The following is a 13,509-nucleotide window of genomic DNA, read 5'->3' as shown; positions in this document are numbered from 1 at the left end:
TCATTCAGCAAGGGGCCCACACTTTCCTTGACTTTCTTCCTGTTGCTAACATACCTAAAGAAACCCTTCTTGTTACTCCTAACATCTCCGGCTAGCTGCAACTCCAAGTGTGATTTGGCCTTCCTGATTTCACTCCTGCATGCCTGAACAATACTTTTATAATCCTCCCTGGTTATTTGTCCAATCTTCCACTTCTTGTAAGCTGTTCTTTTGTGTTTAAGACGAGCAAGGATTTCACTGTTAAGCCAAGCTGGTCGCCTGCCATATTTACTTCTCTTCCTACACATCGGGATGGTTTGTTCCTGCAACCTCAATAAGGTTTCTTTGAAATACAGCCAGCTTTCCTCGACTCCTTTCCCCGTCATGTTATTCTCCCAGGGGACCTTGCCCATCAGTTCCCTGAGGGAGTCAAAGTCTGCTTTTCTGAAGTCCAGGGTCTCTGTTCTACTGCTTTCCCTTTTTCCTTGTGTCAGGATCCTGAACTCGACCATCTCATGGTCACTGCCCCCCAGGTTCCCATCCACTATTGCTTCCTCTACTATTTCTTCCCTGTTTGTGAGCAGCAGGTCAAGAAGAGCTTTTCCCCTAGTTGGTTCCTCCAGCACTTGCACCAGGAAATTGTCCCCTACACTTTCCAGAAACTTCCTGGATTGCCTGTGCACTGCTGTATTGCTCTCCCAGCAGATATCAGGGTGATTAAAGTCACCCATGAGAACCAGGGCCTGTGATCTAGCAACTTCTGTTAGTTGCTGGAAGAAAGCCTCGTCCACCTCATCCCCCTGGTCCGGTGGTCTGTAGCAGACTCCCACCACGACATTACCCTTGTTGTTCATACTTCTAAATTTAATCCAGAGACACTCAGGTTTTTCTGCAGTTTCATACTGGAGCTCTGAGCAGTCATACTGCTCTCTTACGTACAACGCAACTCCCCCACCTTTTCTGCCCTGCCTATCCTTCCTGAACAGTTTATATCCATCCATGACAGTACTCCAATCATGTGAGTTATCCCACCAAGTCTCTGTTATTCCAATTACATCATAATTCCCTGACTGTGCCAGGACTTCTAGTTCTCCCTGCTTGTTCCCCAGGCTTCTTGCATTAGTGTATAGGCATTTAAGATAACCCGCTGATTGTCCCGCTTTCTTGGTCTGAGACAGGAGTCCTCCCCTCTTGTAATCTCCTGCTTGTGCTTCCTCCCGGTATCCCACATCCCCACTTACCTCGGGGCTTTGGTCTCCTTCCCCCGGTGAACCTAGTTTAAAGCCCTCCTCACTAGGTTAGCCAGCCTGCTTGCAAAGATGCTCTTCCCTCTCTTCGTGAGGTGGAGCCCGTCTCTGCCTAGCAATCCTTCTTCTTGGAAGACCATCCCATTGTCAAAGAATCCAAACCCTTCTCTCCGACACCATCTGCGTAGCCATTCGTTGATTTCCACGATTCGATGGTCTCTACCCTGGCCTTTTCCTGCCACAGGGAGGATAGATGAGAACACCACTTGCGCCTCAAACTCCTTTATCCTTCTTCCCAGAGCCACGTAGTCTGCAGTGATACACTCAAGGTCATTCTTGGCAGTATCATTTGTGCCCACGTGGAGAAGCAGGAAGGGGTAGCGATCCGTAGCTAACTAGGGTTAGCTAGTACTTCAGGAGTACAGAAGGCCGAGTCAGGAACTTAGACATAATCTTTACATCAGTTATTCAGGACTCCCGGTAGGTTTTAAACCCAAAGAATAATAAGCATCTAATTTACGTTGCGTTTTGCATTTTGCTAAGCTTAGGCAATGAAGATAGACTAGTCAGTTTCACTCTTTTTTAGAATTGAGTTCTAGTCAATTCCACCATCTGGCTATCCTGCACTAGCACAATGCTGCAGTATTGAGGTTGCAGACACTGCAAAAGAACTCCTATTAAACTATTTCCGTTTAAAAACCATAATGGAAACATTCCTGTTCATTTTACAAAGGCGTGCTCTTATAACACCTGAATTTTAAGATAACGTGACCTGACTAGAGCTGGGCAAAAGTTTTTTGACTGATAGATTTTTTTGATTAAAAAAATGTCTTTTTTATTTTTTTTCTGTGCTCCCAAATTATTTGTGAATTTGGGTCAACAAATAGTTGTGGCTGAGAAAACAATGAAAAAAATTCAAAGAAATGTTTCATTTCAGAATGTTGTTTTGTTCTGACTTTTCATCTTGAAATGGCATTTCAAATTCAAATTTGGGCAATTAAGAAAATATTCAAAAAGAGTGAACTCCTGTCCACAGGATCTGTGCTCAGGGGCGGCTCCAGGCCCCAGCACGCCAAGCACGTGCTTGGGGCGGCATGCCACGGGGGGGGGCGCTCTGCCAGTCGCTGGGAGGGTGGCAGGCAGGTTGCCTTCGGCAGCATGCCTGCGGAGGGTCCGCTGGTCCCGCGGCTTCGGTGGAGCCTGCGGGAGGTCTGCATGCCTGCGGGAGGTCCACGGGAGCCGCGGGACTGGCGACCGGCAGAGCGCCCCCCGTGGCATGCCGCCGTGCTTGGGGCGGCGAAATGTCTAGAGCCGCCCCTGTCTGTGCTGCGGCCTAGCTTTTAAATAGCCCTTTGGAGGAAACCTGTCAGTGTGCCAGACCCACATGGGTTGGCCACACGTCCTCAACACCTCAGAGACTGAACCTCTGGGCTCCACCCCTCCTGCCTCACACCGAGATCTCTGCCTAGCAAGACCAGCTGAGATAGATGCCTGGCCTGAGACTTTCACACTCTTCAGGGACCAGTGCACTTCAGCAAACATTTGCAGTGACCCCACGCCACCTTTTCAAAACAGAGTAGGGTTTATTAGTCACCTGGAACACAGCAGTGGGAAGTCCTTAAGTTAGCACGGAGAAATAGACATAGTCCATTTTGACCAAGCCAGCTTTCCACCCAGCAAAGCTGCCAAGGAGTCCTTCTGGCTTGCCATCTCTCTCTGTCAGTCCCGAGTGAGAGCTGCCAACCCTTATCTCAGCCCCCTGACGCTTTTCTGTCCAGTGTCCAGTTCCTGCAGGCCTATGCTGAGTTCACACATTCCGCCTGTCACGGATAAGTGTTAATTGCTCAGTTCTTGGGGCTGCTGTTATCTTTGTGGACCCGCCATTTATATGGATCGGTTTCAGCCAGTCTTTTACCAACCCACTCATTCCACCCCGGATTGTTACATGACACAACACTTTGTCTCCTGCTTTGCCCCAAGAGCACTCTTGTGTAGCCATTCGGTAGCAGTAAAAAGTACAGAGAGAAACAGGCATGCATAGGAATCATAAAAATATTTCAGAAAATTCCCACTTTTGTCAGACCCCTTCCTTCCCAACCCCCCGCAAAAAACCCAAACCACCACCAACAAAAATAAAAACCCAACCTGCTTAAATTGAAACAAAAACTAAAAAAAAAAAAAAAAAAAAATTTGAATCGGCCAAAACAGTTCAGGTCTGTTATCAATTCAAACACGTCTTTTGAGTTGATGAAAAATTTTGAACAAAATTTGTTTTTCTTTAAACCTAAAAATCGATTATTTGTTCAGTTCTAGACCCAATACAATTCGTTGTATAAAATATACTTTAATAGATCTCTAGGAAAATCCATATTTATGACATCCTCCAGACAAATGTTGACCTTACAGGTAATGGGCAATAATAGATGAGTTTAGCTTAGTCCTACCTGCAATTGTTTTTTACTTCTGGGTTATGATTTAGATATGTATTTAGTTTTTAAAATGTTTTTACTATTCTTTAAGAGATCGTCTCATTATTTATAATAATAACTGTGTTTTTCTTTATGCGGCTAGATGGAAGGATGAATATTTTTAGATACAAGGGGTGGTTATTTAAATGGCATAATTATAAATATAATATATATTTTGGTTCATTCTTATTTTAAGACCGTCTGGTTTTTGTTATCATTATACTTGGCTATATATGTCTTCTGTGTGCCTAATACTGTGTGTGTGTGTGTGTGTGTGTGTGTGTGTGTGTGTGAAGTCTCACCTTGTGTGACTGTGGTTGAATATCAATGCAGCTGTGGTATCACATCTGTTTATCTGAATGCTGTTCATTTGATGACAGCCATGTTATAGCAAAATGCAAGCAGCCATTTGTGTTCAGCATGCTGGGAACATACACCAAAGAAAAGCCTGTCTTTCTTTCCTGGGGAGCAGTCCAGCTAAGTCGGTCCTTTCTTTGATAGGTTGTGGGATACGAGCAAGTAAATCACCTTCCTACACGGACAGAATAACCGGAGGCGTGTCTGCCCAGGATGGCGAGTGGCCATGGCAGGCTAGTCTTCAGCTGAGCGGTATCCATCGCTGCGGTGCGACGCTGATCAGTGACACGTGGCTTGTAACTGCAGCTCACTGCTTTAGAGGGTAAGATCCTAGCTTGGGGAGAGGATGCTGCAGGGCCGCCCAGAGGGGGGGGGCAAAGGGGGCAATTTGCCCCGGGCCCCGGGCTCCGCAGGGGCCCCCAAGAGAACAGCGGAGGCTCCCGCCTCCGCCCCTCTCCTGGAGTCTCAGCGCATCAAGCGCCGAGTCTCCGGCCGAGCCCCTGAGCCCCGCCCCGATCCGAGCCGCGTGATGAGGGGGCGGGGCTGGGAGCTCCAACGGGGCCTGAGCGCCGCCCCGCTCAGAGCGACGTGGGGAGGGGGCGGGGCAGCTGCCTCCGCTCGGCGTGGAGCTCACAGCCCCGCCCCCTCACCACGCGGCTCTGAGCGGGACGGAGCTCAGGCCCCGCCGGAGACACGCTCGGGTAAGAGGCTGGGGCTGGGGCGTGGGGGAAGCGGGACCCGCCGCCGCCGAAGCGCAGCCCGGTCTTCGGCAGCGGGGGGCCCCTTCTGTTCCGGGACCCGCCGCCGAAGTGCCCCGAAGGCCCGCGGCGGGGACCCCCCCCGCCACCGAATTACCGCCGAAGACCGGGCTGCGCTTCGGCGGCGGGTCCCGCTTCGGCGGTAATTCGGCGGCGGGGGGCTCCCGCCGCGGGTCTTCGGGGCACTTTGGCGGCGGGTCCCAGAACGGAAGGGCCCCCCGCCGCCGAAGACCCCGGGCCCCCGGAATCCTCTGGGCGGCCCTGGGATGCTGTAAAAGACTGTGTGCCCGTACAGACACCAACCTGGAATTCTGTGACATTTGGAACCAAAACAGAACCCCTAAATGTACCCGGGTTCTGATCCTCCAGTTTGGCTGAGCTGTACTTGGGGAGAGACCTGAGAGGTGGTGGAAGTCAAAGATGGCTGTACTCTACCTTTGAATTCCGCCCAACCCTCGGGCTGCTGGGTATCAGTTCAGCCACCAGTGCAAGTTAGAGCAACCTTGGGGCTGTTCTAACTTATACCAGCTGGGGATTGCTGGAGCACAGCAATGTTCTGGCCAAGCTCTGTGCTTCCCAACACATGTAACCCTGCATTTGGGTGCCTAACTGGGAGCTGAGCTCTTTGAAAAATTGTCTGTGTATGCCTGTGATCTAACCTTGTATCTCTTTCAGACAACCGAGTCCCCTTAGGTGGACGGCTAGTTTTGGGACTGTCATAAGGCCTCCGAAAAGCAGAAGATCTGTCCGCAACATAATCATTCATGAAAAATACACTAATACCATTCTAAACCACGATTATGACATTGCTGTTGTGCAGCTCTCCTCCCCCGTGGAATTTACAAACGACATACGTATGGTCTGTCTCCCCGAAGAATTTTACGTCTTCCCACATAACACTACCTGCTTCGTCACGGGATGGGGCGCTTTACAGAATGAAGGTGAGTGTCTCCTCAAAGAGCCCTCCCATGACATTACATATTTAGTTCATTTTCAGTTCATTATGCTGTTGAACATGGTTTCTTATCTGATTAGTCTGGGGGCTAATGAGTCATTGGCACATCTTACCAAAGGAAGCGGGACATTCATTCTGACACAAAGGTTCTAAATCGGGATTGGCTATCTTTCTAAATGAGACGTCCCAGCTCGAGACAGCAGCTGTTGGGTTTGCTTATGTAGTGGCGAAGAATAATTCCTTCCACTGCACGAGTCACTGCGTGAAGTTTTACAGGAGGTCAGGCCAGGTGATCAGAACGGTCCCTTCCGACCTTCAAACCTATTTCTGCATGTTATATACAGGTTGGCTCAGTTCATTGTATTTGGCATTTTCTGGCTTTCCAGTGGTGTTCTGGGACATGGCAGAGCTGCAAGCCACTAGTGGCAGGACGAGAAAAGAGTCACTCGTTGCTGTTTCTGCCATTACCAAGGCTAAGCAGATTTCATTCATGCATTCAGTCACCAGCTTCCTTTCTGTGCCATTGCCTTTGTTTTTACAGCTGGCATCAGCCTGGTGTAATCTAGCTTCCAGAACCTTTAAACTTGCTCTAGAAGTTCTCTTCACCTAAGCGCTATTTGGTCCTAATTCAGGTGCCAATTTAGCAAAGCACATGAGCGCATGCTTAGCTTTAAGACACATTGACATCAATGAGACTTAAAGCTTAAGAGCATTGTTGAATTGGAGCCTGGATCTATATTAGACTCTCGCTGTGATTGTGGATTGTCCAAAGCCATATTCCGATTGGGGCTTTCTGATCTCACAGACATGTATTAACTCCTCACAGTGCATAGCTGGGAGCTCGGCACCAGAAATCCCTGTGCTCATTATGTTAGAGGAGTGAGGTGGAAAATGAATGGGGTGGGGGACTTGGATTAAGGCACCTTTTGGGAGGGACGGAGGCTGGAAGGCAGCTGGGTAAGGGGTTTGGAGCAAGTGAGAGGCTGAAGGAGGATAAACTGTTCTCTTCCCAAAGCGTCAACCTGGCCACTTCCTTTAGGTGCTGAAATGGAAGCTGTGATGGTCCGGTTCCTCCTGCTCCTCCCAGGCCTTGTAAATTCTAAATCCTTTCTTTCCCTTTTAGGTCCAAGCATTAATAACCTTCGGCGAGCGGAAGTGAAAATCATAGGCACGAACATTTGCAACAGAGCAGAAGTGTACAACGGGGCCATCACGCCTGGGATGGTGTGTGCTGGATACTTGGAGGGGAAAATAGATGCCTGCCAGGTAGGCCTAATCGCAATGCCAAGAACTGATCAGTGTGAGAACTGCTGACGGATACTTCCTCGCGCCTGGTGGTCTCTGAACATACACATTTAACAGGCTACACCTGCGCCCGGCTCAGGGTTCTGATTTACAGAGCCTTGAGCTCCAGTGGGAGCCAGGGAGGGAAGGGGTAGTCTATTACGATCCATAACTTCAGAGCAGATGAGTTATGTCTGCGCCAAAGACACCCATGATAGCAGATGGCTATTTTTGGAGATTGTAAAAATCCAGGGATGACACTAAGAAAGAAATAGGAGACTATAAGGGGGTGGGGCAGGGGATGTGCGCAAGAGGGGACAAGAAGGGGCACGCCCCTTGCCCCCCCAGTAATCATTGGGGGCATAGAACTTCTCCAGCCCTGGGGCCGTGGAGGCAGGGAAGATTGAGTTCCGGCCAGGGCTTAGGGCAGAGTGGAGGGAGGGAAGATCGGGCTCGGGGGGACAGCGAGCTTCTGTGACCCCCCAAAAGGGGTCATATTTCAATTCCTGTGCACGCCCCTGGGGTGGGGGTTTGCAATAGTGAACATGGGGCATGTACCCTGAACAACTGCAATGACAGAACTGTAGGGGCCTGATTTTCGGATGGTGTAAATTAGCATAGTTCCGTTGACTTCAGCAGACCTAGGCTGATTTACAGCAGGTGAGGCTTTGGCTGTGTGTGTGTGTGTGTGTGTGTAGGAGAGAGAGTATATACATGAGGGTGTGGTATGGTATAAAGGTTTCACCAACGTATGTTTGAGGTGGGCACACAGTGACATTGACCATCTTCTCAATAAACGCAGTGAAGGTTGATTTCTACTGAGGCTGTTTAATGCCTTTCTCACAATCGACAATGGAGTCTCAGGAACATTGCGGATCATCGTTGCCTGCACATTCCAGTTTGCAGTGCAGTGCACTCTGTGCCGGCTGCAGCTGTTAGCACCGGCTGCCCTGGCACGCAGCTTAGAGTGGGATTTTCAAACGCATTTAGTGCTGGCCTAGTTCTGCGCCCCTGTAGTCAATGAGACTATTATCACTGGCTCCAGCAGGAGCAGAGCTAGGCCATGACTGAGTGCATTTGAAAATCCCACCCTCCATTTTTAGGGCTGGCAGTGGTTCCAGTTAAGATCGGGGCCCCGTTTTGCCAGGCGCTAGAGAAACACATTTAACAATATGCACCAAACCATAAAGCGCTTGTGATCTCAAACACGTATTTTAAGTTTGTAATTATATGAATAAATACGGACCCTGGGGCAAGCCCATGATATAAGTTTGGCTAATCTGACCACTATTATATTGGGAACCAATTAATTAATTCCTGTTCCCTGCCCCCTCCCCCCCGCCGGTGATCAATTTGGAGTGTGGGAGTAGTTTCCCTTTATTAAAGCATGCATGGCAACAGATGTTATTGCTGGGCATAGAATTCCCCAGTCCTTTGATAATTCCAGCTACAGTGTTTGACCTTCTAAGGTCTTCTGCAGCAGTGATTTCCTCAGGCTAGCTGACTGGTTTGAGATGACTTATTTCATTTATCCTAAATGGATTCACTTTGGATAATTATGATAATTACAAAAACATTTACCCTGTTTAATCGTCAAAGGGCTTGTAAACATTCATTGAATCGTCACAGTGCTCCTGTAGGTGAAGTTTGTATGGATTATTGCACCTGTTTTACAGACGGAGAAACTAGTGAGGAGTGACTGGGCCATAAGGTCAGGATTTTCAAACCTCTGTGCCTGTGTTTAGGTTCCTAAAGCCTTATTTAGACACCTAAGTAATTGGTTTGATGTTCAAAAGTGCTGAGTACCTAACATCCCCTACTGAATTCAAGAGGAGCTGCTGCGTGCTAGGAACGTCTGAAAATCACGTCACCTATTTAACTACTTCAGTAAGGATACAGGAGCTTGAAATGAGGCTGCTATTTTTGAAAATATTGGCCCTAAATCTCTATTTAGGCATCTAAGTAAAAGTCAGTGGATTCACAGAGGGCATGAGACCATCGAGTTTGCTACATTAAGGAGCTCTGGGTGCTTAACACTTCTGAAACGCGGGTCCCTTCCATTTCGGTGCCTAATGTAGGAGACTAACTCTGTGTTTCTAGATTTGAAAATGTTGGTCTAAGTGAATGAAGGAGTCTATTTCAAAACTGGGATTTTAACTGACTCCTGAAAGGCACATGTTAGTGGCTAGAAATAGGGTAATATCCCTTAAAATAGTTTGAGAGCCCCCTAGTGGTGCTCACTGTACTACATGATTTAGAAGCCACAGAGCCCGACCAGAGCAGCCTGTATGTCTAGGTAGCCAAGGCTTGCACGTTGTGTGTATTCAATATTAGGGTGACCAGACAGCAAGTGTGAAAAATCAGGATGGGGGGGGGTAATAGGAGCCTATATAAGAAAAAGACCCAAAAATCGTGACTGTCCCTATAAAATCGGGACATCTGGTCACCCTAATTCAATATACATAATTATTCGGGCCCCAGCATGCCTGTGTAGTTTCTTCATTTATTGTTGTGTAAAGATAAAATGAGACAACACTATTAGAGTAAGTCTCCCGCCAGAGGACGGAAGAATATATAGCCCCTCTGCCCATCTTGCATATACTGAGAGGGCAAGATGCAGCTTCTATCAGCGAAGTTGGTGGAAAAAGTCCTTCTGGAATACCAGAAATAACTTAACCACCAACCAATAGCCTGTGATCTTATTCTCAAGTGTGATGTTACTTATGTAGTAAACGAATTTGAACAATTAGCTTTAATATTTGCCTTAATATTTAAATAAATCCCCCTGCTTTGCTCTCAATTCCTTCCTGCTGAGTTCTACCTTTCTCTCCCCTGTAGGGTGACTCTGGTGGCCCCCTGGTCACTGAAGATCGTAGAGGAATCTGGTACCTTGTTGGAATAGTGAGCTGGGGAGACGAATGTGCTAAAAAAAATAAACCAGGTGTCTACACTCGAGTGACTTACTATCGAGATTGGATCACCACAAAAACTGGCATCTGAAAGAGTCACAAGTGGGTTAAACTGCACAGGCTGGGTCTACAAGCCAGGAACTTCAAAACACTCTTTACCAGTCTTTACCACTCTGTTTACTATCCAAAGCAAGCGCCGGCTTAGCTTGTGGTGATATTCCTACTGCTCAGTGACTCATCTCTGAACTGAATTGCTCTGGCCTGTCAGAGGAGAGGAACAGACTCATTCTAACTTGCACAAGGAGCACAAATTACTGACTGATTTACCACTTACGAAAGTGCACCTACTGCTTCCAGGAAAAGCAGGTTATTCTGCATCCTCAGCCCAGGACTGAGAATAACTCTGCTTTCCACCCTCTGTGCTACTCACCTCCTGCTGGGATCAGATGTCTTGGCCACCGTTTTCCAGGCTGAGCAGAACGTCCCCCTGGCTGGAACCCATCCACGCAAATCGTCAATCACCTGCGATTGAGCCACAGCATTTCCCTCCAGTTGCCGAGTGCCTGGCCTCCTGCATTACCCCACCACAGTGGTGGAAATCAACCAAAGTTTGCTCCATGGCAACACAGGGCATTAGCAGTAGGCCACAGCACTTGACTTGAAACTGTACCATCACTACTGGCATCCGAACCATGTTAGAACCAAAGGCAGGTAGCGCTGTCTTCTCCTGCAGCACTACATGGGGCCGTGTCACTGAGCACTTTCTACTGGAGGTACTCAACCGATGGTGGTACTCAACCGATGTCCCAGGGAGGCCACTTGTGAACGGGGTTACACCACACACAGAAATCCTTGGCCAGTGTGTAATTAACATTTAGAGCTACCCTCCAGCAATGAGAAACCCCAAAAGAGAGGAACACCCACCTCCAACGTGGATGAACTTCCTGGGGGAGGAGCTTTGACCCAGGAGACCGCACTTACTGATCATGTACATTATAGTAGTGCCTAAGACCCAACCAAGAATAGAAGACAGTCTGTGCCCCAAAGCGGTCACAGTCTAAATAACCCCTTAGTCTCTCCTCCCTCCCTCCCATCAGGAAGCAAAGTAGAGTCTGTATCCCTTTGCTGGGCACCAATCGGGATACAGAACAATCCTTCCACGCCTCATTCCAAATAGCCATTTCTCCTGTGCCTTTTAAAAAAAACCCAGTACTCTGCTTCTCACTACTATGGAGCAGAGCCTATACCAAGCACACGTGCTCTGCACTGGGCATCCCGTGAATCCCTATATCTTCCCCAGTGCCTCACCTTAACTCTTCCCCCTGGGGAGCTGAGCAGCCCTGTCACTTGCTAGATAGCCAACAAGTCGCTAGATCAATGAGGTCCCACATCCAGCAGTCACCAATACACACAAGAGAAAAGAGAAATCAACAGAGGAAATGCCGGGTTGCAGACAGCAGCATCCAGTCCAGTGCTACGAGCCACAGCTACCTCATACACCAGACAAAACCCACAACCTTCAGCCTCATGCCAATCCTTAGAAGATCTGGGGTCAACGAACCCATCACCGCGCACAATCATCACCAATAAACCTCCTACCTGCTCTTACCACTGGCACTTTAATGCATTTCTAGGTTGATGTCCCTCATGCAGCACAGTGCCCTTGAGCCCCAATAAGAGGCTCTGCTGTTTTTCAGGGCTCTGTTTTACGTAGTATATGAAAACCAGCATCTATGAGGGAGCCTACTTACTATGTTCAGCCCAGCGATCATAACAGTCACCACTAGCTTAACTTAGCTCCACAAACGTACTGCAGAATACAGGGTACTTGACTGCGAGATACAAAGGGCAAATCTGATTCTTCGGGTGATAACAGTCATCTTTCTAGGAAGGCAATCTACTTTGTGAATCTACGTATAGAGAGCCCCCTATGCAAGTCATTGTGAACTAGTTGGCAAAGTACTTTGGGCTGAGATTTTCAAGGGGTCTAAAGGAGTTGGGCACTCAAATCCCACTGAATTTCGATGACACACCTAACTCCCTTAGTCTTTCTTAGGCCTTAGTGCCGATTGTGCCCAGAAATCAGGTAACCGGCTAGCTAAATGGGCTAATTTACCTCCATAATTTTGCACCTGCTGTTGATTGTTGGTGCAAAACCAGAGGCTGGGTTGAGACCCTTTAAAAACCAGGCCTTTATATTTCATATTTAATAAAAGGTTGAATTGGAAACCATTCTAGACGGTCAGATACGAGGCTGAAAAGGTTACAGCCAACATTTGCAAAAGGTGACACTAACTTAGGGTGTTCAAGCTGAGACCTACTAGGTCCTAATTTTCATTAGGGCTGAGCACCCACAACTCCAGTTGAAGTCAGTAGGGCCTGCGAAAGTCAAGTCCTCTCGAGATGGGTACCAAAAGACTGAAGTACCCAAAATCGGTAGTCTTAATGACCAGTCCCTATCATACAGTGAGAGCGGTGGGTTTAAGCCTGCTCCCACGGATGCAATGTTACCGGGATTGGATTCTATCAGCTCAACCCTGGAAAGACTAACGTAAGCGCATGCTTAACGCTGTGCACTGTGAGTAGCCCTATTGACGTCAATGGGACTAGTCACAGAGCATAACTCTGAGTAAGTCTTTGCAGGATCAGGGCCCTTGTATGCAATCTGGTTTTTGGAGGAAAGGAAGCATTTTAGTTTTTTCAGAAATTTGCCCTGTGAGAAAGTGCAGAAAACCAAAGCCGCCCAAGGAGGGAACATGTCCATAAAATTCAGGGACTTACTGACTAGCTGGGTTAACAGTTGGATTGTTTGCCTCCCGTGTCTCTCTGGCTGATAAGTTCTTGCCTGTTTTTTGAAGCCAGGGTCAGTGTCTGTCCTAGAACAGACTGTCAGGGAAAGGGAATCCATGTCAGAACTAAAGATGGAACGGCAAATATCTTTTGATAGGATCCGTGGTGGAAAAGAGGAGTGGTGTCAAAATCAATGTAAATTTCATGTGTAATGTTATTAAAATGGATTTTTTAAAATGGCCATAGCGCGATTGTCTTTCCTGTTTTATAAGAGGAAACTGAATTCTGGGGACTGTCAGATGTTTCAGAACAGTTTAAACTAATTGTGTGTCATTATTTCCCCAGTCTTGTGGCCTGCGCTCTTTGGGCCTGACTCTCACTGACACGAAAGGTAACATGTCATTTTCAAAAGAACCTAAGTGAGTTAGGAGCCTCATTCCCATTGACACGGGCTCCTGGGTGCCTAAGTCGCTTTCAAAAATGGAAATTAGGCTCCTAAGTCCATTATGTGCTTTATAAATGTCCTGCAAAGGCTGTTCTGCACTGCTCTGGCAGCGTACGGAGGCCTTAGAGTGGATGTAAATTGCAGCTACTCTCTCTTTTAAGGCTCATTTAAATGACAATCAGGTCTTTCAATTTTCTCTGACTTCAAAACTGTCTAACTCGCAGGGGGACAGGCTGTGATAGCCTTACTCACGTGGGCAACCCCCTTGACACCAGTAGGAATTAGGATGGGCGGCTAGCTTCCTTAGGCTCCTTTGA

The 13,509-nt window shown here is 47.8% G+C and overlaps 1 protein-coding gene across 1 annotated transcript in view; it reads left to right on the top strand.

Annotated features, from left to right (window-relative positions):
• LOC123370757 (transmembrane protease serine 11E-like) overlaps positions 1–12,920 on the top strand; it is a 56,785-nt gene extending 43,865 nt beyond the window's left edge. The window contains exons 8-11 of the mRNA XM_045017548.1: positions 4,196–4,373; positions 5,485–5,750; positions 6,888–7,030; positions 9,887–12,920. Of these exons, the coding sequence (XP_044873483.1) occupies positions 4,196–4,373; positions 5,485–5,750; positions 6,888–7,030; positions 9,887–10,048 (749 nt within the window). The 3' untranslated portion in view covers positions 10,049–12,920. The remainder of the gene's footprint in view (positions 1–4,195; positions 4,374–5,484; positions 5,751–6,887; positions 7,031–9,886) is intronic.
• The last annotated feature ends 589 nt before the right edge of the window (positions 12,921–13,509 follow it).

Source organism: Mauremys mutica, chromosome 5, assembly GCF_020497125.1.
Source record: "Mauremys mutica isolate MM-2020 ecotype Southern chromosome 5, ASM2049712v1, whole genome shotgun sequence".
Taxonomy (NCBI): domain Eukaryota; kingdom Metazoa; phylum Chordata; order Testudines; family Geoemydidae; genus Mauremys; species Mauremys mutica.
Note: the sequence above shows the minus strand (reverse complement) of the source record. Positions and strands in the feature narration are given on the sequence as shown.